Source organism: Anas platyrhynchos, chromosome 18 (assembly GCF_047663525.1).
Source record: "Anas platyrhynchos isolate ZD024472 breed Pekin duck chromosome 18, IASCAAS_PekinDuck_T2T, whole genome shotgun sequence".
Taxonomy (NCBI): Eukaryota; Metazoa; Chordata; class Aves; order Anseriformes; family Anatidae; genus Anas; species Anas platyrhynchos.
In genome coordinates this window covers 11,634,119-11,658,490 of record NC_092604.1, presented here as the reverse complement: position 1 = coordinate 11,658,490, position 24,372 = coordinate 11,634,119, and the positions used below count along the sequence as shown (strand labels likewise).

The following is a 24,372-nucleotide window of genomic DNA, read 5'->3' as shown; positions in this document are numbered from 1 at the left end:
CTGTGTGCATTCCTACATTGTTTTGAGACTTAAAGGAAAAAGGGGCAGTCAGCTTTGGCTCAATTTTGTTATTCCAAGTGGAAGCTGCAGAAGCTCTGGTCAAAAATGCTCAGTTTTGTGAATAAGCAAGATTTGGTTATGAAAAAATAACTTGATTTTTTTTCCAGCAACTTTTGGACTATTTCTGTAGCTGAGCTTTAAACTTTCTGTGCTGGGGTTTATGATGGAAGTAAGACGACGACACACTACCAGAGTGGATACAAGAAAGAATTGGCCAGGGCCTATCTACCCCTTCTCACGTAACAGAAGGGCTAGTGAACATTCAATTAAATTAAAAGTTGGAAATGTAGAATTGAAAGGAAAAGCCTTTTTATATAACATAATTAATCTGTAGAACTCACTGCCACAAGAAAACATTGAGGCCAAAACCTATTAGGATTAACTAAAGATTAGGTAATGGATAACTAGAACATGCTCAATTACATTGGATAGGATTATAAACTTCACTATCCAGGACGTGAATTATCCTCCACAGCTAGGAGCAGAAAGGAACTCCTACTCTGAATGGTAATTTTATAACTGTTTTCATGCTGTCTTGTAATTGCTCTCAGCTAGGATCCCAGACAGATCTGTAAAAGCACCTGCCCTATTCCCAATGGCTGCCACATCCCAGAATGGAGCAGCTCCTGGACTGGACCACAGTTAAAACCTTTCTTGACCCAAACAGTAGAGCACTCCAGCAGCAGAACAGAGATCGGCTGCTCTAAGCACTGTACAGCCAGCTTTACAGCTGGCAGGTGGCATTCCCTCTGACCTCAGAGCTGGCACTACCAAATGAAGGATTTGTGCTGACTCACAGAAAAAAAAATTACTGTAAGGTAACGAAACTATTCAGGCATCCTAAGAAACGTAGTATTTCTAGATCTACAAATTTGCTCTGGCTTACTGATGCAAACGGAGCTCCACTTTCCTTCAGTAAAAACAGCATTGTCCTTTACTGGAGTCCATCAGAATTGGCACAGGATAACACAGTATTTACTCAGCTACTTCTCTGGTTCACAGATGGGTGAGGTGAGTTGCACAATGCTCTGTTAACACATCAGTAGAGGAGCAAGGACAGCACTGGGTCTGAGTTTGTTGTTACTTACACCTGAGCTCCCTTAGCATGGATGGCAGCATCAGCAATCAGAATCAGGCTGCTTATAGAGATGCCTGCTGCCCCAAACCTCTCATCCTAGAAGCAGCTATCCTTGGCTGGAACACAAGAGAATGGAAGATCTACCTGAAGATGTAATGCCTTCCACTTTAAACATGCAGCGTAAATAATATGGGAGAAAGTCACAAGGTTTAGAATTGATTTAATCAAAATAGAACTCTGGTTTCCTGGAGGAAAAAACGAAACACCGAAAAAAAAATACAAAACCAATTCCTGCTTCTCCAGATGAAGAAGTCAAGGTAACAGTAACTGTTCAGTACTCTGGTAGGTAAAATCAGCTCTGGATAAATTAAAAAAAAATAGCTTGACGTACACAAAACAATATCCAATTTCTTTTCCAAAACCAGGCACAGTTGATTGCATAATGTAATGTTTACTCTGCAAATGAGTAAAGGATGTAGGCGGTAAGTCATGGAAAATCTGAGCTGAAAAATGCAATGCTTTCCTCACTGGGTACTTCATGACAGCACCATGTGCCTCAGAGTCAAAGAGGGTTCTTACAGCAAGCTCCATATATTAAGCTAGAACACTTGTGAAATGACTTGGGAAGAAAGGGTTTTAAAACAAAGAATACTGTATACAAAATCCCTGATCATAAATATTAAAGCTGTATCTGGTACTGAACAGCCACGTACAATGAAAATGTTGTTTCCAATTTAAACGTCTATACAGAGGAACGATAATGCTTCACTTTCCACCGTTTAGATCTCATTCGGAAAAAAAAATACATTATCATTAAAAATAAGGACGATGCTACATACAGTACGACACACAGACTCATGTCTATGTTGGAAAATCCAATCCCTAAGAAAGATACAGACTGCCTGCTCTCTTCACGGTTAACCGATTCAACTGCATTTTTACCTCTGTCTTTTACAGGTCCATGATTCCCTATTAGTTTATCTAACACCTTAGATTCTGAATCCCGTATGTTTTCTTGGTCCAGGACGTTATTTTCTCTGTTTCCACTTGGTTTCTTCAGTAGATTTTTGTCTTTTGCCTCCCTCGTATCTCCCAGTTCAGTTTCACTGGCATCAGTCTGGCTTTCAGTGTATTTGTATAGAATATTTTCACTGTTATAGTGATACTTCATGAACTGTAGAACATGGTCCTCATTCCAGCTGTGTAATCCTTTAATTTCTTCATGACATGCAGGACAAAGGTCTGGAGTTGGCCACTGAACTTTGGGAAATTTGGGGTCTTCAGTCAAATCTCCTAATTGACAGGAGGGAAAAAAAATCAGAAGTGAATGAACTAGGAGAAGAGAACCACTGGAAAACATAGAAAATATATTTCACTTATAAACACTGAGGTTGGCATAAAAAGCCATCACAATAACGTTTGTATTAAACTAAAGACAATCGCGAACAAATTAGGAAATTCATGAGTTTCCTTATGGATGCTTCCTCTTTCCCTTACAAACACAATCAATTATTTTCCTTTTCTCTCAGTAAAAGCTGCAGCATTCAAATTCTAATGCAACCGGATCCCACAAGTGCTATGTTTTTAGGAGGCATGAAAACACCACCATCTGGGCCTTTCAGGGGTTAATTTGAGTTATGGTTCAAAACAAACTGCTCTTTTGCTCTCAATACTCTTTAATCTTGAAGCTTGGTTTGCAGAAAGCCATTTCAAGGCCAGTGACTTGCAGTTATTTTCGTGTTTCTATACTGTGAACTATTCCATCCTAAGCTTGGTTTTTCATGGCTTGTTTCATTACTATAACAAACTATTTCCAGTACTTTAAAAACCATTATCATATTTAAAACCATTATCATATGTATTTTTCTGTTTGCTTTTTAGCATTTAAACATAATGCTACCTTGAACTAGATCTCATTTTAACATTTCAGTTGCTCATAGCTCCAGCCACCGTTCTGTCTTGATGGCAAAGAGCTGAATGCTGTAGCTAGTGTTTTTGTTTTATACTTTGCTCTAACAAAACCAAAATCTTTAAAATACTTTTAAAACAAAAATCTCTACAGCATAAAAAAACTAATTTATTTGTTATCAGTATACTAATGCTTAAAATATCTGCAAAATAAATATAGATTCTTATTATTTTTATCTTTTTCAAGGCTGGAAACTTCTCCTGGATTTTGATCAAAATATTGTTTAAGGATCCAAAGAATAATTAAGATTGTCTTTTTGGTATTTACAAGCAAAGAGCAAGTTTGCAATAAAAATCACTCACTAATCAATTTGTCTCAGTAGAGAAGGCAAAAAACAAAACAACTTGTGGTATGATTACAAACAGAAAACTTACTGTATTTCATGTTCCCCTGCCAAAAAGAATGCCATAAATTTTGTACACTTTTAAAGCAACAGGAAATAATTAATTAGGGCAGAACCATATACAACAGTCTCAAGGCCCACACTTAAAGATTGTGCCAAGACAATTTCATGGACCAACCATTATTTCTCATCAGAAGCTACATATATTACTAGAAATACAGATGCAGCTTTTAGGGATTAAAATAAGTCACTGTCCCAAAGAGAAATTTTAGCAAACTTAAAATGCATAATTTGACATTATTATTTATTCCAGTATTTTTATACTTCTTACTAAAAGGGTATTTTAGCCAGCTGCTGCATTATTTAAATCAATATTTATGTGAGTTTTCCAATAACTTAATGTTTAAATTAAGTTCATTGTTCCACCACTTAGCAACTTCAAGTCGGCAAGACTACTTTCTTCTGTGTTCAGCCCAGCAATAGTAACAAACATTAAGGGGGGTGATTTTATTTAATACCTCATCGTGTTCTTCTTTCTCTTTGGAGAAAGGAGACAAACTGTTTATACACACAACAGTATTTAATACTTCATAAATCGTGGGAATTCAGCTTAACCACAACATAAACACAATATAGCATATTTAAATTGTAACTAATGCTACATTACACAGATCCATAACAGCAGACAGGGATTAAGTGCAAAGAGAAACCAATTTTCTTTAGTGCTTTAGTTATTTGATATCCCCATAACTGAAAGGATTAAATACAACACAGTATTTTAACTGTATTTTTAGTCTAGCTGAAAACATAGCAATTGAGGGGGGGGGGAAAAACAGGTATTCTTCATAGTAATTTTATTTTATTCAGTTGTTGATCCACTAATAGCTTAGGCTCTTTTATCCTGAGAAATCCTCCTCTTCAATTATCACCATTTTTTGTACGGCTTCTTTCCCAAAGAAAATGAAGAAATTTAGAAAAGTTTTAATACCCGTTTAAACTGTAATGGAAATAAATTTAATTATTTCTATCCACTGAGAAGTAACTTAACTTTTTTGCTCCTTTCTGAAGAGACTTTTGATTTCTACCTCAGGAAGAAATCTCACCAAGCAACAGGTGAAATTTCAGAAAAAATGCTTTCTTTGTGAATGATGAAGATTTTTCATTGTATAGCATAAGAGATGAACTGCACTACTGAAGTGTATCTCAAGTGTATGCATTTCTCAGTCACTCTAAAGGTACCCTGTAGGTCTTTGGAGTTACAGCTGCCCAGGACACTCTGTTTTGCTCTGTACACAAACATCCTTAAGGTTGGTAACTTTGTACGCCACTGTAAACATGGAGCTTGCCTTCTCAAGTCAGAAATTAATAAAGGAATGTTAAGCAGAAATAACAGTTACCATTGTTTTAAACTCATGTTACAGAGCATAATTTAATAACAATTTGTTCAAATATAAACTGCACTGTATAAAATGACATAGCCTTGTCTTTCAGACACAGCTACCTTGGGTGGGTTTTCCTAAGCAAGGTCTTCCATACCTGCAAGTCTGTTATTCACTACGTTGTGTTTCTCCCAGAGCCAGAGAACAGCCTTGTCTAACGTTTTAACAGAATCCATGGATTCTTTAGCCATTTCCTCAAAATGCTGAGCACAAGCCTTGCATCCAAAGAAGTGATGAATGTATCTCCGCATGATCTGAAGTACAATTTGGGGATTGTCTTCAAGACCTAGAAAGACAGATGACATGCATTTAGCACCATCTGGACAAACACAGGTTCCATATGCTATGCGTAACGTACCTAAAAGTAGGAAAAGGAAAGGAAACGTTGCTACCTTTTCATTCCATGCGTATTTACACCTTCGATGTAAAAGCGATGAAAAGCTTCACACATTTCTTTGAAGAAACACCCCTCCCCAACAAAATACATTTTTCAATATTGTTCCTGAGTAGTCAAGGTGAGACATCTATTTATTCACTACCAAATAACTTGGTTTCTAATGCAGAGGTTAAAGTGATCTCAAACAGTATCTTTCAGAACAGTGTGTTTTGAAAGACTGGGATATCAGACACCTACAAGTGAATTATTTCCAACAACAGAGGCTCAAAAATGCTAAGAGTGACAGTGCTACTAAAATGTGGAGTAACTACTTATACCAGTATGTTGCTATGTATTTAGTCCATTCAATTGTGCTTAAAGTTGCCCTGAACAACATGTTAACTACAACAGCTAAAAGGCCAAATATTCCTATTTGTGATACGTCTCCTATAGAAAAGTATGTACAAGCTGAAGGGGAAGACTTACTTGGACAAATGAGCATCAGACTAAAAAAAAATTCTCAGAAGCTCATAAATACATTTTGAAATTGTTAAAATCTGCACAGTCCATGCTATCTATATTACACACAATTCTTCTTGAAGTAGAGACTTACTTCAGTATCTTGCCCAATAATTAAATTAATACGTTATGCATTCACCATTAGGTGCTGAAGTTCTGGTCAGTTTGCTACCAAGAAGCCAAGAGTCAAAAACCCTCTGAAAAATATTTCAGGAGATACCTGTGATATCCATCTGTTCTGCCATAACCCCAAGGTATTACAGAGCACCAGAATCTCGTTACGGTTATTAATGGCACAGCTTTTCTGGCTGGCACTGAGCGCACACACCTAAGAGCTATTTAGCAACAATTGAACTTTCAAGTGCAACTCAGGAATTCCTCCTAAAAATAAATACAAACACATTCTTCTTTCCCTAACATCCATATTCTTACACTAATAATGAGAAAAAAAATGGTGATTTTATTCAGAAGCAGGCTGAAGTCTTTACAGATTGAGGACTTTGTCCTGGTCCTTTATTTTGAGAGCAGGTCACCCCTACATTTGTAAGTGAATCAAAAATAGTGTTACTTGCTAAAATCCTGACCTTTCATTTGTCTCAGATTTTCTGATTTATGCTTAATTGATCTAATAAATTGTGTCAGAATGTATTTACAAATTCATGCGTTATCTCAAAAACAATTGTCAAAGGAAACACATTTTGTGATGCAGCGTCCTGGACTGAACAAACTCCTTACTGCTGCAGCTGAACAAGTCTGCCTAAAAGTAATTTGCAATACAAGTTTTACAGATTGCACAGTAAGGGGTTACAGAGCTCACTGTCCTATTCTGGTAGCGAATAACAAACTCTAGTAGTACATATTCCCTCCATACAAGCATTATTTCTTCAAAAAAAAAAAATCCTTAGCAAAACCTATTCAAAACTATCAGAATATTTACCTGTTAACTATGTAAGAAATGTATGCAGATCGTCCTAACACACCTTTATTTAGAACAGTGACATTGCAGTCTTAAACACAGGGGTAAGAAGTCTTTAAAACCATAAAGAAATCATAAAAAGCAAACAATCTCTACTCAGACATTCAATATCTGTGATTGAATAGGCATGTATAAATAAAAGCTATGAGATTAAAGCAGATTAAAATACAGTATTAAAAGAAAGGATGAAAAATAATTTTATAAAGTTGCAATGAATTTCAGGCAAAAGAGTTTTATCACATATACTGAATATGAATTTAGGAAAAAAAAACATTAAAAGTAACTACCAGCAAACCACCTCTTAAAACAGATATTTGTACACAAATTTAATTATTCTCCTGTGCAGCATTACATTCTTGAAAGTTCCCTCAAAGTTCATTTTCTAGGGGAGGCTTTCTAATTTAGCAACAGATTAAAAAGAATTCAGATATAATAAAAAAAAAAATCCACAAGCCGGTCTTACTCACACCAATGGATCCTATTAACTGAAAACACATTTCATACAATTAAGTACACCTAGGATGTGATTCCTACAACGATTTTATCCACCCTCTGATACGAACAATTATACTTAAAGTTCCTTTGGATTCCTTTATGCTGATCCCACTGCAGGTTCAAATTACACAGGTCAACATTAAACCACATCAAATACAAAACAATAAAAACATTATATCAAGAAAGCCATAGCAAGTCCACACGGCTAGACTCTGCAAGCAGGGGAAACTATCAAGAAAAATACATCTGGTTTAAAAAGAAAACAAACAATTGCAAAATGGCTCATTTTGTTTGTTTTTCTTTTATCAGCCCAGAGATGAATCTTCTATTAACATCTGCCATGTATCATCGTGTAATCCTCCTTTTCTCTTTCCTCCCAAACTACAGCAATTCAGGGTAACCCTAATCTTTAAAGTGGACAAGAACCATAAAACCCTACCTGTGGTGGGAAGGATTAGGGAGTACATCATGCTTTTTAGTAGATGGGATTTAAACAAGCAATAAGGAGAGGAAAACCTCCCAAGACATAATCCGACAGTCTCAGACTGACCCAATTCTTTCGCCGTAAGAAGTGATCATCACATATCTGTCCCGATTTAAATCAATGCTTAAGTGTGCCGAAGAGTTTTCGGGTTCCACAGTGTATTTTTAACTTCAGACTGACTAAAGCTCACAACTGAGACATGGAAGCAATTTAAGATGCAATTTTGCATAGTTCAATATTAAGAACATTTATAAATTTAATTAGGACAGTTTGGGCAGTTCAAACAAAAGGGGGAATTTAACTTATGCATGATGCTGTTGAACAGCTAATATATCATGCAGCACAAAAAAACTGGTGTGGCAGAGCACAGCATAACTTAAAGGGATTCAACCTGCTCTGCCAACAATAACAAACAAACAAAACAAACAATAACAAACAAAACAGAGAAACAAAAATCATATACAGGATGATTAGCTATTCTTAAATTCCTATTTTGCAGGAGGTTCAACATTAAGAACTGAGAGTTTATCACTGTGATTGCAAGTAATGCTGGACAAATATATGTATCCATAATTTGATTTTTTTTTTTTAATTTAATGTACAAACAACCAGAAAACCAGGTAACGCTGTATAAAGCATTTCTTGCAAAAGACATCAAGCAGACTTTAAATTTAAAGAATAAAAACTAAATTGAACTAAAATCAAACAATGCACTGTCTTGACAAGTATAAAATAATATGGGGAGTGATACTTTAGCATTTATAATTCCATTTTCATTTGTGCTAAGACGACTAAGAATCAATACCAGAACATTAACAGTTTCAGAAGACAATGCAAGTCTAAAAGAAGCGATTTTACTAAGTGTTTGCAAAGAAGTGAGTACATCACACTGCACATATTAAGGGACACTATGTAAATTCATCTGAAAACAAATGTTTCATGACATTCTGTATTTATGAAATGCAATTACAGAAGGATTGGCTAATGGTTATACAGTTTTTATAGCTACTAAATTCTATGGTTACATCTTACTCTTTTCAAATTAATAGTGCCACCTCAGATAACAATCTTCTTCCCATTTCAGGTAGTTCAGAATTATTATTATTATTATTTTTTTTTTAAACTACTCCCCTCTCCTGTTTTCTTACTCGCATCTTCAGGGCAACATATTTTATTTACCACATTTCTAAGCAAGGACAAATTGACACACTTTCTTTCAAAGGCAACACACTAAAGCTATGCTCTGACCCCTGCTGGTACAAAACTGAAAACTAAGCCTTAAAAGCCACTGTCCATGAATGTATTAGTTGAGAACTGAATGGATTAAAGCATTCTTTTCCTGTACTTTTTCTATTGCATAGCAGAACTGCTACACACTTATTTGTCTTGTCCTTCAAGTGTCCCACATAACTACTGCTTACCTGTATTTATCAATGCTTTTGGTCGCAGCGCAGCTTGAACAGTTAGGGTATGAAACAGCTTCCAAAGGGAGCAGGTATAACCTCTCAGCTCTGGTCTGCTGCCCTGACATCCGACCCACTCAATTCTCTTAGTGAGAAATATCCCAGAAATCTGAAAATAATGTGTATTTAAGATATACGCAGCTTTGGTACCTAAATTAACTTAAACAACTTTGGAAATGACACTTCACTACTGAACACAGCAAGTATGTTTAAGAGCTTCAAAGTTCCTAAAATATGCTTGTATTTTTGCATTTCTTTTTCCCCACATGGTTACCCATAAGCTAGTTCACTACTGAACACCCAAACACACATTATACACACTGGAAATTTCGGAGAACTTGAGAACTCTCGGAGAACTCTCTTATTACTATCTTCAGTCCAGAAAAGAAAGGCCCAACCCCAAAGGATAAAGGCTTTGAATTCTCAGTTGAAATAGGGAGGAAACATGCCTCATACATTCAGTACATTTCCAGATCAGCCCCTAAGTTTTTCAACTAGCATTAACAGCAATGGCAATTCCTTCTGAAATTGAGGTGATCCAAGTATAAAGGACAGTAAATTATTCTCTGCACTTGTTGTTAATGAATTCATGCTTAAGGCAAACAAATTGTAACCTTGGAACAATCCTTAAGTCTGAGATACTCTGATGCACCATTACTAAACTCATCCCTCTGGCAAGCACATTACATGATACTCAGTGTACAATCACTGGTGTTAAACCTACCAAGATGCACATCAGAAACGTCCGATTAGTCTGGCAGAGTGTATTAAGTAGCTTAACTTGTAAAGATTTTATTTTAAGCCCAGTATGAAAATAAAGCGCACACATACTATTGTAAATAGTTACAGTATCCCTGGGCACGACAAAAACTCTGCATTACTCGGCAAGATCTAAGTGACTTAGAGTAGTAACATATTCACAGGATAAGATGTAGAATTCATTTTTATTTCTTCTTAAAACAAACCCACTATTTACTATACATTAAATCTAGTGCAATATTTTTAGTTTCAGTGACTTATCTCTGCTTCCTAGAACACACATTAAGTTTCTGAATTTCAGATGGCAATCCCTCTTCATAAGAAGAAAGACAGAAATTAACTTATGTGCAAAGATGGCCCTATCACATCGCTTTGCATTACCAAACTGAGATGGGATCCCTGGCAAGGACTATACTGCAACAGGAAATTAAAGAGGTTTTTTTTTTTTTTGAAAACTCCTCAGGAATAGTGCCCATTTCAATGGGTAAGTTTCTCATCTTCTAACTCTGACATTCACTCAAGAGAAACCTGCTGATAGCAGGCAAAGCAAGCAAGGCTAACATAGAAATTTTTGCTGGAAATCTTGCATTTGAAACTGACATTAGTAAACATGTATATGTTAGTGATTGCTTCCTCATAAAACAGACAGGATTGTGGGCTTCATTTCTCTCATTTCAATTTCTTCATGTAGATTTTTTTTTTCTGGTAATGACTTCACTTTATTTTCATTTTAACCTTCTTATAACTCCATTATGACTGAGGGACCATCAGTAAGTGATGTCTTAGATTTATATAGAATCTTATCCTTTACTAATGCTGCATTTGTGTGCTGGAAACTAGTAACAGCTTACCCGCATTTTGTTGTTGACCAGATCTAGAATAGCATCATAAGGGATTTTGTCTAATGGAAGGCTCACCAGCCACTCTTGCAAGGTCTCTAACAACTTCACCACAGGCTGACGGCCAGGAAAAAGCTGAGGAAAAAAATAAAAAGAAAATACCAATATTTTAAAGCACAAATCTCATTAGCCGCAAGACAGCTTTCTATTTATCGACATGTCTTCTTCTTGTATTCAGTAAGTTTAACAGACAAGATTTTCTTTGTTATGTGCAAATGCTTGTTCTGTTTACCAGTAAAAAGCCATCTCACATTAACTTGCTTAAAAAATTAAGCATGCTGCTTTCGCAAAATGTTAACCACTATGAAGTTACCCAATTTCAAGCAGAAATGCTACACAACGACTTTTGCCAGATTACATAAACTTTTGTATTAAGGTAATTCAGCAGTGTATGATTCAAGAAGGAGCATAAAACCTGAGTGAATTAGAAAGGCTAAAATCCTTTCTCACTCTTAGAATATTAACGACAAATATGGATTCTTACAAAACTTTTGTTCAGACTTCTGATTCTGACCGTTTCAAATCTAAAGGGTCCTAATACAAATCAGTGGGCATCACAACTGAGAACTAAGAGAAAAGCCTTACACAAGAGAATGCAAATAAAGGACAGAAACCCTCACTTGTATAATGGCAGTCTGGAGATGAGCATGCAACTAAAAGACAGCATTCCCTATTTATACACTAATAGCTAGGGAAGCAAATGACATAAGCTGGCCAGGAGCCATCAGGAAGAAGAGAGGATGCTTTAGGGATAATATGATAGAAAGATTACCACTACACTTTCTTAAAGAAATGAGGCCAGCTAGAGATTTCTGACCTCTGATGGCTGCAGGGGGGCAAGAAACTGTCTGACTGATAAATCCAGATAGTTAGGGATAGTTCATATAGCCCTTATTATTCCCTTAAAAAGCTATTGGTTCATTTTATTTAAAATAAAGCAAAGCATTAGTTGCTGAGTGACACTGATGACTTTAGTAAGCTGATGTTGGAAAAAAATAATTTAACTTACATCACATACATTACTTACATTATCCCTTCATTCAAGTACAATGTGAGCATCTTCATTTTTGAAGTATTGTACCTCAATTACATTCAAAATTTAGACTGACATTAGAAATATCTGTAAATACCACTCTATTTGTCAAGAACGCACTAATAAAACCCAAAATTAAGAAGTGCAAAACATTTTTAATCTCACTGAATTGAAATAGCTATTTATCCTGAAAATCTGATAAAGACTATTTATAGTATTCATTCAATATGCTGCAGACTGTTTAAACTTTATTTAAATTTGAGCCCTCGAAGATGAAACTAAGATGCATTGCAGCCCTTTAAATATATCAGAACTGTATACAGTAACTCAAAAACAACACTTAAAGAAATCCACAAAACTATTTTTAAGCTACTGAGGAAGTAGATATTTAAATATATTCTGAAAGACATTTTGAGAGGCTTACATCACGTAATAAGTTTTATGTTAGTCATTTTTTTTGTTAAAATAATCAAGGACCAAAAGCGCATACCTTAGCAGCGATGGTAACAAAATCCTTGAAGGTCTTTAGCTCAGCTCCCTCAAGCATCCTGTGCGTAGCAAGTTCTACCCTAAGCAGGTAATGCAATCCTGATTCAAGGTCAGCCATGTACAGCTTAGATCTGAAACACACATATATAATGTTATGAAGTGGCAGGTTTCTTTCGCTCATTTTCTCACCAGTCATGAAGGTAAAATTGATATATAGTAAGGTGTCATTAAAACCTCAACATTTGCCACTCCACAGTGATTGCAGTATATCCTATGGCATACATGGAAAGATACAGCAGTTACTTCAGGTGCTTGGTATGGTGAATGTCAAGTTCAATGAGTTTCACTGTAGTCTTTTAAAGGAGTAGTTTTACGTCACTTTGTTCTGAAATGAGGCGAATGAAGCATAGTCACACAAGAATTTCTTTTATAATTGACTAAACTTTCATCTCCCAGCCAGTTTTACTTTGTAATGAAATTATAACCCTGCAATTGTCAGCAAGGAAATAGCTAGTGTAAGGAAATTATAGTTTCTCTTCAGGATCTGGCAGGAGCAGTAAAATGACATGCTACAAAAGAAGGGAGACTCTTGCTTAACACAAAGATGATTATACACAGACCAGAAGTGTAAACAAGACTGGGGAAGAAAAAAAAATAAAAAAATACTGAAAGCCCAGTAATTTGACCAATGAATCACTACTGCTCACGATCACAACAGTTACTTGCATTTTGAAGAAGCTGTAACCTCGGTGCTGGAAATAACTCACCAGTGTTATCTGAATATACTGAGAAATGGACTAAGTTGAATCAACAGCTGAAAGCACTGCTTTCAGTATTAAGCATGAATGCCTTTTATTTTATTCAGCAGAAGAATGAAGATGACTAAGTAGTGACCAACCTATTCAGTTCAAGATGCATCACCTGTGGTGGAAAAAATTTTTAAACCACACTAGAATTTTATAATAAATGACAGCGCAGTTTCCTATGTGGCAAGGAAAAACTGCAAGCAAATTTTAATAATCAAGCATTGATCTGCATTTCAAGATCTGAACATCAGTATCACTTACTTATCAAATTCTTTCCACTGCTTGATTTCTGTGCTTTCCTCTTTGTTTTCTTTAACAGGTAGCTCAAGTGGCAAAAGTAGTTTCTTTCTTACACCTGGCAGCGACTTTAAATACGAAGAAAAGGAAGACCGAAGAGGCTTCACACTGCATATAAATGAACAAAGAAAAGATTACTTTTCATCTCACATTAAAAGAACATCCAAGGCAAATTAGTAAGTTTATAACATATTCACTTTGTTTTCCATTTTACAGTTCTGGTATGCGTGATGTTTTGCTAAGAAGTGAAAACAAAACTGTTCAATTTAGGAACAGTAATAAAAAAACACTGGGATTAGTAGTTTGAAATTCCATACAAATTAAGAACATCAGCTTCATCGAAATACCAGCTTGCCTTATGCAGACAAGCTTACACATACAGCTTATACGTACAGCTTGCTTTTTGACTTAGAAGCAAGGTTTTTAGAGCTCTGATGTGTCATTATCTTTTTCTGTTTTTATTCAGGCATTTTCCTTTCAGGCATATCACATTAATAGGCTAAAGCTATAAATAGGCAACAGTGGTAAGCAAAAGTAATACTAGGTCTCTTATTAAAAAAATATACATAATACTAAATGCTTTATGAAGAACTACCAGCAAATTGCTATCAGCATATCAAACCCAAAAATACAAACATTTGCCTAGAGCTTTCCAGTATGAAGCACTACTTCAGAATTGTCTACTTAAAAGTAAGTTTTGTCAGAAAATAATCTTGTTACTGTAGCCGAGCATCTCAAGGGTTATAATTAACTGCCACACCATTTTGATTACTCTTTCCTACCATTATATGAAATCTCACTTCCACTGACAGAACCCATATCTGTGTATTTTAAGAGCAAACTGTGTAACAAGATCACTACATACACTTTAGTAATTGCTAGAGTGCTCAAGCCAGGCGATTTTCAAAACACAAAGGAATGGAACACAAAATTTTAGTCCACATAATGTACTGAATACAAGCCATGACGGTGTCATTACATACATGCAAAAATGGTTATGAAATAACTTAATCTGTATGAAAGGAAGTTATAGCAACTGCTTTTATAGCTTCAGTGAATTCTCTTATGTTCCTCTGAGACAGAAACTACTTACATGTTAATTAATCCACGGGACCCGTTTGGATGCATCAGATAGCACGAAGGGACTGAGGTAATACCAAGTTTCTCTAGAAAAGGCTTATCAGAATTCAGCGCTCTCTTTACCACGATGTTTTCATACTGGATCAAGTCTAAGATAACCTGTGCAATGAAAGGTAACAGGAGTTATACATCCTTCAGGGAATATGGAAGACAAGACAGGTAAACAGGTCAAGTGCATCATCAAGCCGTTCACCAAGAAAGTGCATCTATGAGCATTCCATGGACACTAACAATTTCAGCTGAAGAAAAGTTACTCTGGAAATTACTCTTATCTTTCTTTTTTTTCTTGGTCTATCCTGATCTTTTCCCTTTGAAGTCTAACACCCAAAGAAAACATGAGAATGAATGATGAAGTGTCCTCATACACTTCAAAACTGCATAGAGAATACTCCTCAGGCATGTTTCACATTATAAGACTTTAAAGGCAAGTTTTCATGAAGTGAAGAAACATTTATTCGGTCCCATCACTTTAGGGCATTCTGATGTCAAAGTCCATGACTTAGAAAATAATCAAGGGCTTAAAGTAACACAAGATTTTGCCTGGCAAACCCTGTAGTCTGTGGTGTCACAGCATCTAGCTGTCCCTTCAGCTCTTTCTTTACCAACCCCACAGTACAGACTGCATATAGGAATAAGTGCCCATGCCCTAAAAGTTACAGTTCAGAGTCCAGCGTCTTAGCCCAAAACATTCTTCATTATCTCTTTAAACCTGATGCTGGGGTTTTACACTGGAGCAGCTGGGAATGAGCACACATTTCTCTACAAGGTGTACACTCTAGCAAATGGCAGAGGCGGCGGAAGAGGGCGATAATGTAAGGATGCCTCAAAGATTTGCCAGGATTCAACTATAAATGTTCTTTGCCAACTACAGTCAATGTTACTCCTACGAACATGATGACTCAGTTTTAAGTAGTGAAAATTTTCCATTTAAGAAAAACAGCCTAAACACTCCTTTTTCCCTTATTACAATGTTATTTCCTGTTTCACTATTTAAAGTTAAAATTCTATATTACATTAGCAAATGTTTGTCCTTCTGAAAACAGATTCCATTTTCTGTTATTCAAATGATACTCAGCTTTTGCTATAACAGAAGGTTTAAAATCAGTTTGACAAAGTACTAGAGAGCTTTACAGTCATCACCTTCTTTTTGGTAATGCCCACTTGTATCAACACAGCAGCTTCCAGAAAACAAATGTCTGGAAGCAGCCTGCTTCTCAAAGTGATTCTCATTTTTGGCAGCACACCCTCCACTTACACAACTCAGCCATCTCAGCATCAAATCTAATTAGAAACATTTCACACACATTGGATGTTTCTACACAGATTATGTCTAGATAATTGTGCAATTTATTTTCTTTACTTATCCTAGATCTTGGCAGCAGGAGAAAAGTAACAGTTGTCTAAGCTAACAGCAGGCTCGTTAAATGGCAAAATGATGCCAAATCAAATATATTATTGGGGGGGTGGTGGTGGTGAGGAAAGCAAAAACCAAAAGACTTTCATTTCATCAGTGGCTAAGAGCTGTGAAAATAATTTTATGTTATCATCTTAACTTAGAAAACATGTGAAAAAAAGAGAAACAGAGGTTTTAGATTATGAACAGTTGAAATCTTAAGAGCTGCCCAGAAGAATGAGTATTATGAACAGTTCTCTAGCAGTAACAAAAACACAACATCTGATAATATTTTTGTTGTGATCTTCCAGCTCTTGAAACAAAAGAATTATGCTAACAATGAAACTGAAATATTAATCTTCCTCCTGAGTGTAAACAGAAGTTAATATGACATTGTGCTCATTTGTAAGCAAGTTCCTTTGTGTAATTAAATACAACAGCCCTATGTAATCACTTGACTTTGTGATATCCCAAATACACGTGACCTGACCCTCATCATCCTTAAATACTGTCCTACAATCACAAATTTTCTTGCTTGGCTAACTAACATAAAACTCAGCTGTGATACGATAAAATTCATTCATACTCATTATGTCATAAATCATACATTACCTCTCGCCCGACGTAGGAGTTATTACTTTCAACCACAACGGCAGTATAATGATCGCTGTTCTTGTCAAAAAGAGCAGTGATATCACTGGACCTTTTAGGAAAAGAAAAGCCATTTAGCACAGGTAGAATGCCATAAACTCAGTGTTATCAATTAAATTTCTTTTTACCTGTCTTGTAGCAGAACTAGTAACAACAAAAAGCTTACTCCATCTTTAATAAGATCTACATTTTATTAAATTAACATAGCAAGAATACACCAGCTGTATTTTAAACACAGAACTTACAAAACTGGATCCAACGATGGGCAAGCAGGCGGTCTTGACTCTTGAGAATGGTTCTGTAAGAAGTCAATCATCATCTGGCGAACTGTTTGCAGCTCACGGTCTGCTCCTGCTCAGTACAGGTTACAAAAAAGATGTAATATCAGGAAACTGTGTGAAAATCTGCATGTTGATAACTTGTTACCATTCTCGTGCTTGTGTGTGGCATTTTTTTGATTTACATTTGGACTCAAAAAGCGGGCGTTACTATTTGGCTGAAGAACAGAGGATTTAGTTGTAGGATTTCACTTTAATGTTGAGATGAGATCGTATTTAAAAACTGTCAACCCGTCCCCAAATGTATAAAATATTAAGACTTTACCAAACCTAGCCATCTGCCTTTGCTGATTTTCTCTTACAACAATGCTTCATTCTAAATCCATGCTTGTTTTCACAGTAGTTGCAGTGGGAGGCTTCGGTGGCTTTTTTGCAATAAGGATATTCACCACAGATTTAAAACAGAGGTGTACCATTCTTACCAAATGGGCCAGGTGAGGTTACAAAGCCACAGAACAATATAAGGAAATAACTAAGTGTGAGAACATTTTGTATGCTTTAAAAGAAAGAAATAAAAATGCAGAAGCTCTCACAAACACCAAACGTAACAGGTACAACTGCAGTCTAATTCTACATGAAGGGTTAATGGTGCAGGTGGTCCCTCTTCTGACCTCTGGCCTTTTGAATGTTAATCCCTTGGAAAAGACAACATTACTTTTGTCCTCAGACAAATCACCTCAAGCTGTGATCTTGTCAGACACACAGGATAAGCCTGGTTTCAGCTAGTCAACATCTGAATAGGGGTTCTCCCAATGAGATTCAGGATGCCTGGAAACTGGCTGACAGGTCAAAATGCACCAGAGCCATGATTGATCAAATTGGAACTCATGCCCATGAGATTTTTGTTTTGTTCCCCCCCCCCCCCCAATTTTTTTTTTAAATAATCTAACCACTTGTGAACCACATTTCAAAACCTAAGAAACGTAAGCTTTTAAACAAAGTTCCGTGTTGTCACCTGTCTAAAATTCTGCCTGATATTTTAATACAGTAATTGTAACATCACATCTCAAAAAGCTTTTCAGTGTCTAGGTGTCTAAACTAATTGACAGGACAAGGGATTTTGATAATTTTTTGACAAATTCCTGGCTGACAGGACAACTGCTTTGGGTATTGCTTACAGTAGGATAGTCTTACCTCTGGAATTTTCTCCAGTTGTAAACTGCTTTGTAAATGCTTTGAAGTACTATGTGGGGAGAAAAAAAAAAAAAGTGTTATTGGTATTATTGCTTTGAAAATAACTTCACTGTTTAAGAAAAAAAGCTCAGTTTAGAAACAATGAAGCCTTCAAGAGTTTCCACAGCTCTAATTACAAAACACATATCTATTCCAGTCTTTACTCCTAGCCTGTGAGTTCCAAAGACCGGCTTCTCAACCACATGAAAGTAGCTCATCTGTCAAAACTCTAACAATCAAGCAAACTTTCAGAGGAAAAATACCATAACAATTCATAATTGTAATATGATTGATAACAATTCATAAGTGTTATCAATCTGTTACTACAAACATTAACCCAAACTAAAATTGACTGATTACCAAATCAGTACCACAAACTATGTATACACTCAGAACATTATTCAAATTTTCCCAAATCCAGTGGTTAGACTGGATAGACAGTGGAGCTTGACTGCCTTCTGCTACTACAAAAAAAAAAAAAACAAACAAAAAACTTACGGTGTCTAACAAAGAGTATATTACAATTTATAACCGAAACTTTAAAGACCAAAAACAAACAAACCACATTGCTCTTTCTATCTGAGTAGAGCACCACAACTTCTGCAATAAAACCCCTACTGATCCTTCTTCTGTTGTAACAGTGCTCATTCAGCCCTCTCCTTCAATCACATTCTTCTAATGCTTACAGTTCACAGTGTGATTATACGGACTGGCAAAGACAGAGAAGTTAAAAATTTTCAGATTCTAAATGGAGGACTGAATTCCTACTCCAAATAACTGCATCATCTGTCGCACTGAGCAAGAAGAACTTGATTCCATCTTTTATCAGCCCTGTGATTTTCTCTACAAAATCACAGAAAAAGCCAAGATAAAGAACAACTGGGTCCATGCATTACTATGGACAAATAAGTTTGTTATGGTTTTTGTTACTATAAATAAACCATGCATCATTTACATACAGCAATATACCAAGCCACTTACCCTAAAAGTTGGGTAGTAGTGAATACCATATTCTTTACATGTCTCGTAGTTCTCTTCTTCCCCACAATCCAGCACACCGATCCTAATTGCAGACTCCCAGTCTGGAAAAAAAATATTTCTATTTTCAGCAGAAGTCATCAGAGGTGCCAGCTGACAGATCAGCCTGGTTCCCAAGGAAATCAGGCAACAGAACTCCAATTATAAGCACGCAGAATATATTTAACTGAATAAGATGAATCCAGCAGCTACTCGTTTGCGTGGCTGTCAATTACAAAACTTTAGTTTTGACGCATTTGATATCAGGGTTAATTTTAACAAAGGACTCACTAGCTGCTGAACTTGCCGTGTCCTCAGAGGTCTCCAAATCCACACTCGCCACAAGGCTCCCATATTGCCTACTGACCAATATGTCCTTACCTTTTAGTACTTTCCAGGAATACCTTAGAGATTCTTCAGAAATACCCGAGTTTTAACCAGAGCGCTAAATGGCTGAGTTTCCTTTATAAATGTTTAATAACCGTAACCACAAGAGTTCAAGTATTTCTATAAATGTGCTTATATAACTTCAATAAAAGCTTTCAATTCATTCATAGCCTTTTTTCCTTCTCACATTGCCAGGAACTCGTCTTTTCGAGCCATGCTCCGCTGTAGCAATCACTTTAAAGATCCCCTCCAAGAGGCTCCTTGTACAGCTACTGTTTAAAGCTAAGCTGAATCAAGACAGCTCTGGGCAGAATTTGAAGATGCATCACAATTCCCCAAGATCAATAAAACATAAACCAAAAAAGCACTAAAAATTAAATCTGCTTTTATAGCAAGGAGCATGAAAGCATCATCAAGTTCAAGATCTGATTGTCAGCTGTATTCCTAGCTGTGCTGGAAATGTAGCTTGACCTTTATTTGTCTTTGAGGAGGATGGGGCAGCTGAGGGGGAATTTCAGTTGTGCTGAACATGCCAACAGCTGAACAGGCACCAGGAGTGACTACAAGCATTCTAGAGCAGATGGGCACGTATTCACACAGACACAAAGGATACAACAGTCCATTTTATCAAACAAAATGCAAAATAAATAAAACAAAACTTCGGCTTCTGGGTATCTATCTCATTCAACTTCCACCACTCCTCCTCCTTTTTCCACCTGTCTCCATCCTCCTCGGCAGGCTGAATAGCAGCTCTATGAACTGATGCAAATAGCCCACGTACAACAATGGAACGCATCCCCAGCTAAACACTTGGGTTAAAGAGCACCAGCTGGGATGTGTGCTGCTTAGCATTTGCTTCTGCTTAAAAAGGAGCTTCTCGTCTCTAAGGGATGTGGAAGTTGCTGGAGTACACAGCGTAGGCTGTGTAAGTTCACACTATCACTGCAGCATAGATTTTGGGGGTTTTACGCTGCTGAATTTTTAAACAGCATTAGCATTTTTGAAATAATACATAACTCGGTTCTACTCGCTGCATGCTGTAGAGAGGGCAAAGGAAAATACCCATGGAGTTTGCTATTACGACAGAGTACAAGTGTTCTTGTAGCATTCAGAGCTCTGCAGGGTAGAACAATTAGCAAGGCCTATTCCACATGGAGTATTTTGTTAAATCTGAGAAAAATGTTTAAATATATTGAAGGTTGTTCCGAATTTATAACAAAAATGTAAGTGAAAGAAAATTTCTGACCGAAGTTACGTTAGAGACTCCAAACAACTTGACTAACTCACAAACTACAGGGAAGGGGCAGCTGAATGACACCACGTTAACCAACCCCATTTCTGTTTATGCTAAACGAGTTCCAGCAATCACGTGAATACACGGGATAAATGAACTGACAATCCAGCAGGCTGGCGGACTGAAATGCTGCTCCCACTTGTGAAATGCTACAGAATACCAGCACACCAGCCGTAGTGCATCGCTAGGAACATGCTTCCTTGCACAAACCTTGTGTGCTGCCTGCAGCACGTGTATTACCAGCATCGCGCTGCCTTCCGTCGTGACGTGCAGTCAGGGAGATCAGGAGTGCATCACAAGGATCCCCTCTGAGTGCTACTTGAGAATCACGTATTTAACACACAAGCTGCTTCCTGAAGAAGGGCAAGGTTAAAATCGTTCCTCAACAAATAAATAAAGCAATTTCTAGAAGGAGTTCCTGTATCTGGAACAACTGGCCAGGATTATTTCTGCATATAATTAAAGGGTTGCTGGAGGTGGGACTTCCAAGGGTTTGTTACTTCTGCACACAATTCCTGTCCACAAAAATTTTGGTGCATAGATTCAACCACCCTCTACGATATCAAAAGTACAATTAACTAGAATGTCCACTTTGGACACTACTGTAATAAAACTAAATGCATGGTTAGGAACACAGCAGCAACAACTTCAGCCTTAAAGCCTGTCCTGAAAGGACCAAATTTCAAAATGAAAAATGCAAATTACACGAAAGCAAGCTCTGCTCCCATTTTTCAGGAGCATTATCTTTAAGCTTGCAACAATATTACCAAGGTTTAACAAATGAGAATTGGAATAAAAATTACTTCTATTAGCACAGGCCTTCTATTTAAGCAAAAAGTTGCACCAATTTAACTGATCCATACTCAATTATTAAATACAACCACAATGATTAAGGAATTTTCAAGTACAGTTGAGTCTGCATCCACAAAGATCCTTGAAACATCCTAGCAGGTGAGTAAATATTTTTGAAAAATAAATGTTGAGTCAGTGTATGCAGGTGAAATGTTTTTCAGATGCAGCCACCAATGAGAAGTGTGGCTGTTCGCAGTCTCCTGCTCAAACCCACCCATTCTGGTTTCGAGATGGACAAATAACGCCAATTTGCATTTGCTGGTCAGGCCAACATCCACAAGTATAAAAGTGCACCCTTTAAAAGAAAGTCTTTATGAAGACTTAGACTATGGTAAATTGGCCAAAAGCAAATCAAATCAGAAGGTGAAAATGTGACACAAGCTTATGCAAAGAAAGCAGGAAAAATACTGCTTTTATAAATAAAGAAGACCCATGGAAGTAATGAGTGTTTGAAAAGCCTGGAAACCACCAGTGCTCTGTGTTTCTTGTTTTTCTCAGTTTCTGCTCGGCAGTCAGCAGCCCCCAGCACATGACAAACTCGTCAGGGCCTATTTTTGGGTAGGCCTCCGTCTCCTTACGTCTAAAAACGTGTATACCCAATACTGCACCTACGCTTTGTTTTAGACTTTGTTAACGCTTTTCACACCCTAGAGTGCAGCAGAAAAGCCAGAGCACTTCACTGCCCCTCCAAACAAAACCACATCAGCGCCTCAGAACCGCTGCCTCCATCCTGAGAGCGTCCCTTGGGTAAAACGCGATGCCCAGAGCACTTTAAAGGCCTTTTAGGACACCCATACTCTACACGGCATTTCCCACAAATTCCATCTCGGGTCTTCTCCCCGCCACAGGCACTGAATTTAACCAGGAGCTCAGGGACCCGCTTGTCTCAGATCCCCAGAAGGTGCCAGGACCAGCAGGCAGACACCACAAACCTGACTCACCGAGCCTGATTTCTGTATTTATTTATTTTTATCTCTCCCTGTTCTTTCTTCCCCCGCGGCCTCACAACACTCACTTTTTATCTACAAACCCCCCAACCCCAGGGATCTCACCCCAAAACCTCCCCACCCCACCGCCCCCACTGGGCCCCAGCTCCCAGGGCAGGCCCCACCGAGCCCCCCCGCGTTGCCAGGCCCCGTGCCAGCCTCACCCCCGTTCCCCAAAACCGGGCTGAGCCCTGACAGAGCCCCCCGGGTGCCGGGGCTGAGGGGACCGGGACCGGCGGCGGCTGCGCCTCACCTTTAACGTCCCCGGCCAGCGCCCGCCAGGTGGGGGCGAAGGCGATGCAGTGACCGCAGGACGAGCTGTAGAACTGCACCACCCAGGCCGCCGAGGAGTTAAGCAGAGCCCTACGCACCGTAGAGGCCGTCAGCACGGTCAACGGGTCCTCCCCGGCCCGGTACAACCGCGCCGTCACCGCCGCCAACGCCGCCGCCAGCAGCACCAGCGGCACCGCCAGCGGGCGGCCGCTGCCCGCCGCCATCTTGGGAGGCCGGCGGCCAGGGGCGGGGCCCGCGCCCTAGCAACGCGGCCGGCCCTAGCAACGCGGCCTACCGGCCGCAGCGCCCGCCCGAAGCCCGCGGGGGGGGGATCCCCCCGCAATGGGAAGGGGAATGCTGCAGCCCCTCTCGGCCAAACGGGCTCCGAAAGGGTTAGGGGAGCGGGTGTTGTCTCGCCCGGGGTGGACGCAGGTCCGCTGAGGGCCTGGGGTAGGGTGAGGGAGGGGGAGATCGCTCCCCGGTGCGAAGCTGTGGGTGCTGTGTTGGGATCCGCGTGTCCCGTAGGGCTCCCTAAGGGAACGGGTGGGATGAAGAAGTAGGTTAAAGCAGTGCTTTAAATGCTCGGTGGGTGGTTTTAACACGCAGGCGAGCCGCTGCAGGAACAAATCGCGGCCTCACCGAGCCGGGCGCTGGGTTGAAGGCAGCGCAGCCTCGCACTGAGCCGTGGCGGCAGGAGGGGGACAGCTCTCTTCAAAGCAGGAGCCGGTAAAAAGCTGCACGTAGGATGCTGTGAGTCTGACAAGCTGCTAGATGCTGTCCTTTACTTGAGATTGCTTGTGAGCCGGGAATGCATTTTAGCTCCTCGTACAGCTATAGCCACAGTACGAAGGGCTCTTCTCAGTTGTAAATACAGGGTTAAGAAATTTTGTTACGTTAACGTAGGCAGAAAAACAACAGAGAACGTCCCCAGAGGAAGAATTCAGTGGAGTTTAAGGGGATGACAAAAGGCTAACGTCCCCTAAAAGTTAATTCTTTCTTCCTTTACTCACAAACAGTACTTTTAATCCTTCAAGACCAAATAGAAAACAAATGAGTCTAAATTCTTACTTCATGCACTCTGTTGTAAATTCAGAGGTGAGAATCTGGTTTATGATCATTTATGGCCAGCTGTACACAAACAGTGTAAGAGTAGGAATCTCACACGCAGTAAAAATCCTCTTGTCTGAGAACAGATTCTGCCACGCTTACCTATTTTTTCCCTGATTGTGTCTTTTCTTGACCATTAATGTCTCAAGTTGTTCAGGCACATAGCTTTTGCATCCATATTCACAACACAAGTTATTTGTTTCCTTGTATTACCTTCCATTTGAGGGGTTTTCTGTCTCTATTTTTCCTACCTTCTATAAGTAACAAAATGAGACG

The 24,372-nt window shown here is 38.3% G+C and overlaps 1 protein-coding gene across 1 annotated transcript; it reads right to left on the bottom strand.

Annotated features, from left to right (window-relative positions):
- Positions 1-1,341: 1,341 nt before the first annotated feature.
- On the bottom strand, positions 1,342-23,258 carry QSOX2 (quiescin sulfhydryl oxidase 2). Its single transcript, XM_027470711.3, has 12 exons — positions 22,970-23,258; positions 19,162-19,262; positions 18,142-18,190; positions 16,915-17,020; positions 16,631-16,721; positions 14,579-14,724; positions 13,450-13,593; positions 12,384-12,513; positions 10,813-10,935; positions 9,161-9,311; positions 4,987-5,175; positions 1,342-2,431 (listed from the first exon to the last, which is right to left on the bottom strand). The coding sequence occupies exons 1-12, from the start codon at positions 23,211-23,213 to the stop codon at positions 1,881-1,883; spliced, it is 2,025 nt and encodes a 674-aa protein (XP_027326512.3). The 5' UTR covers positions 23,214-23,258; the 3' UTR covers positions 1,342-1,880.
- Positions 23,259-24,372: the final 1,114 nt, after the last annotated feature.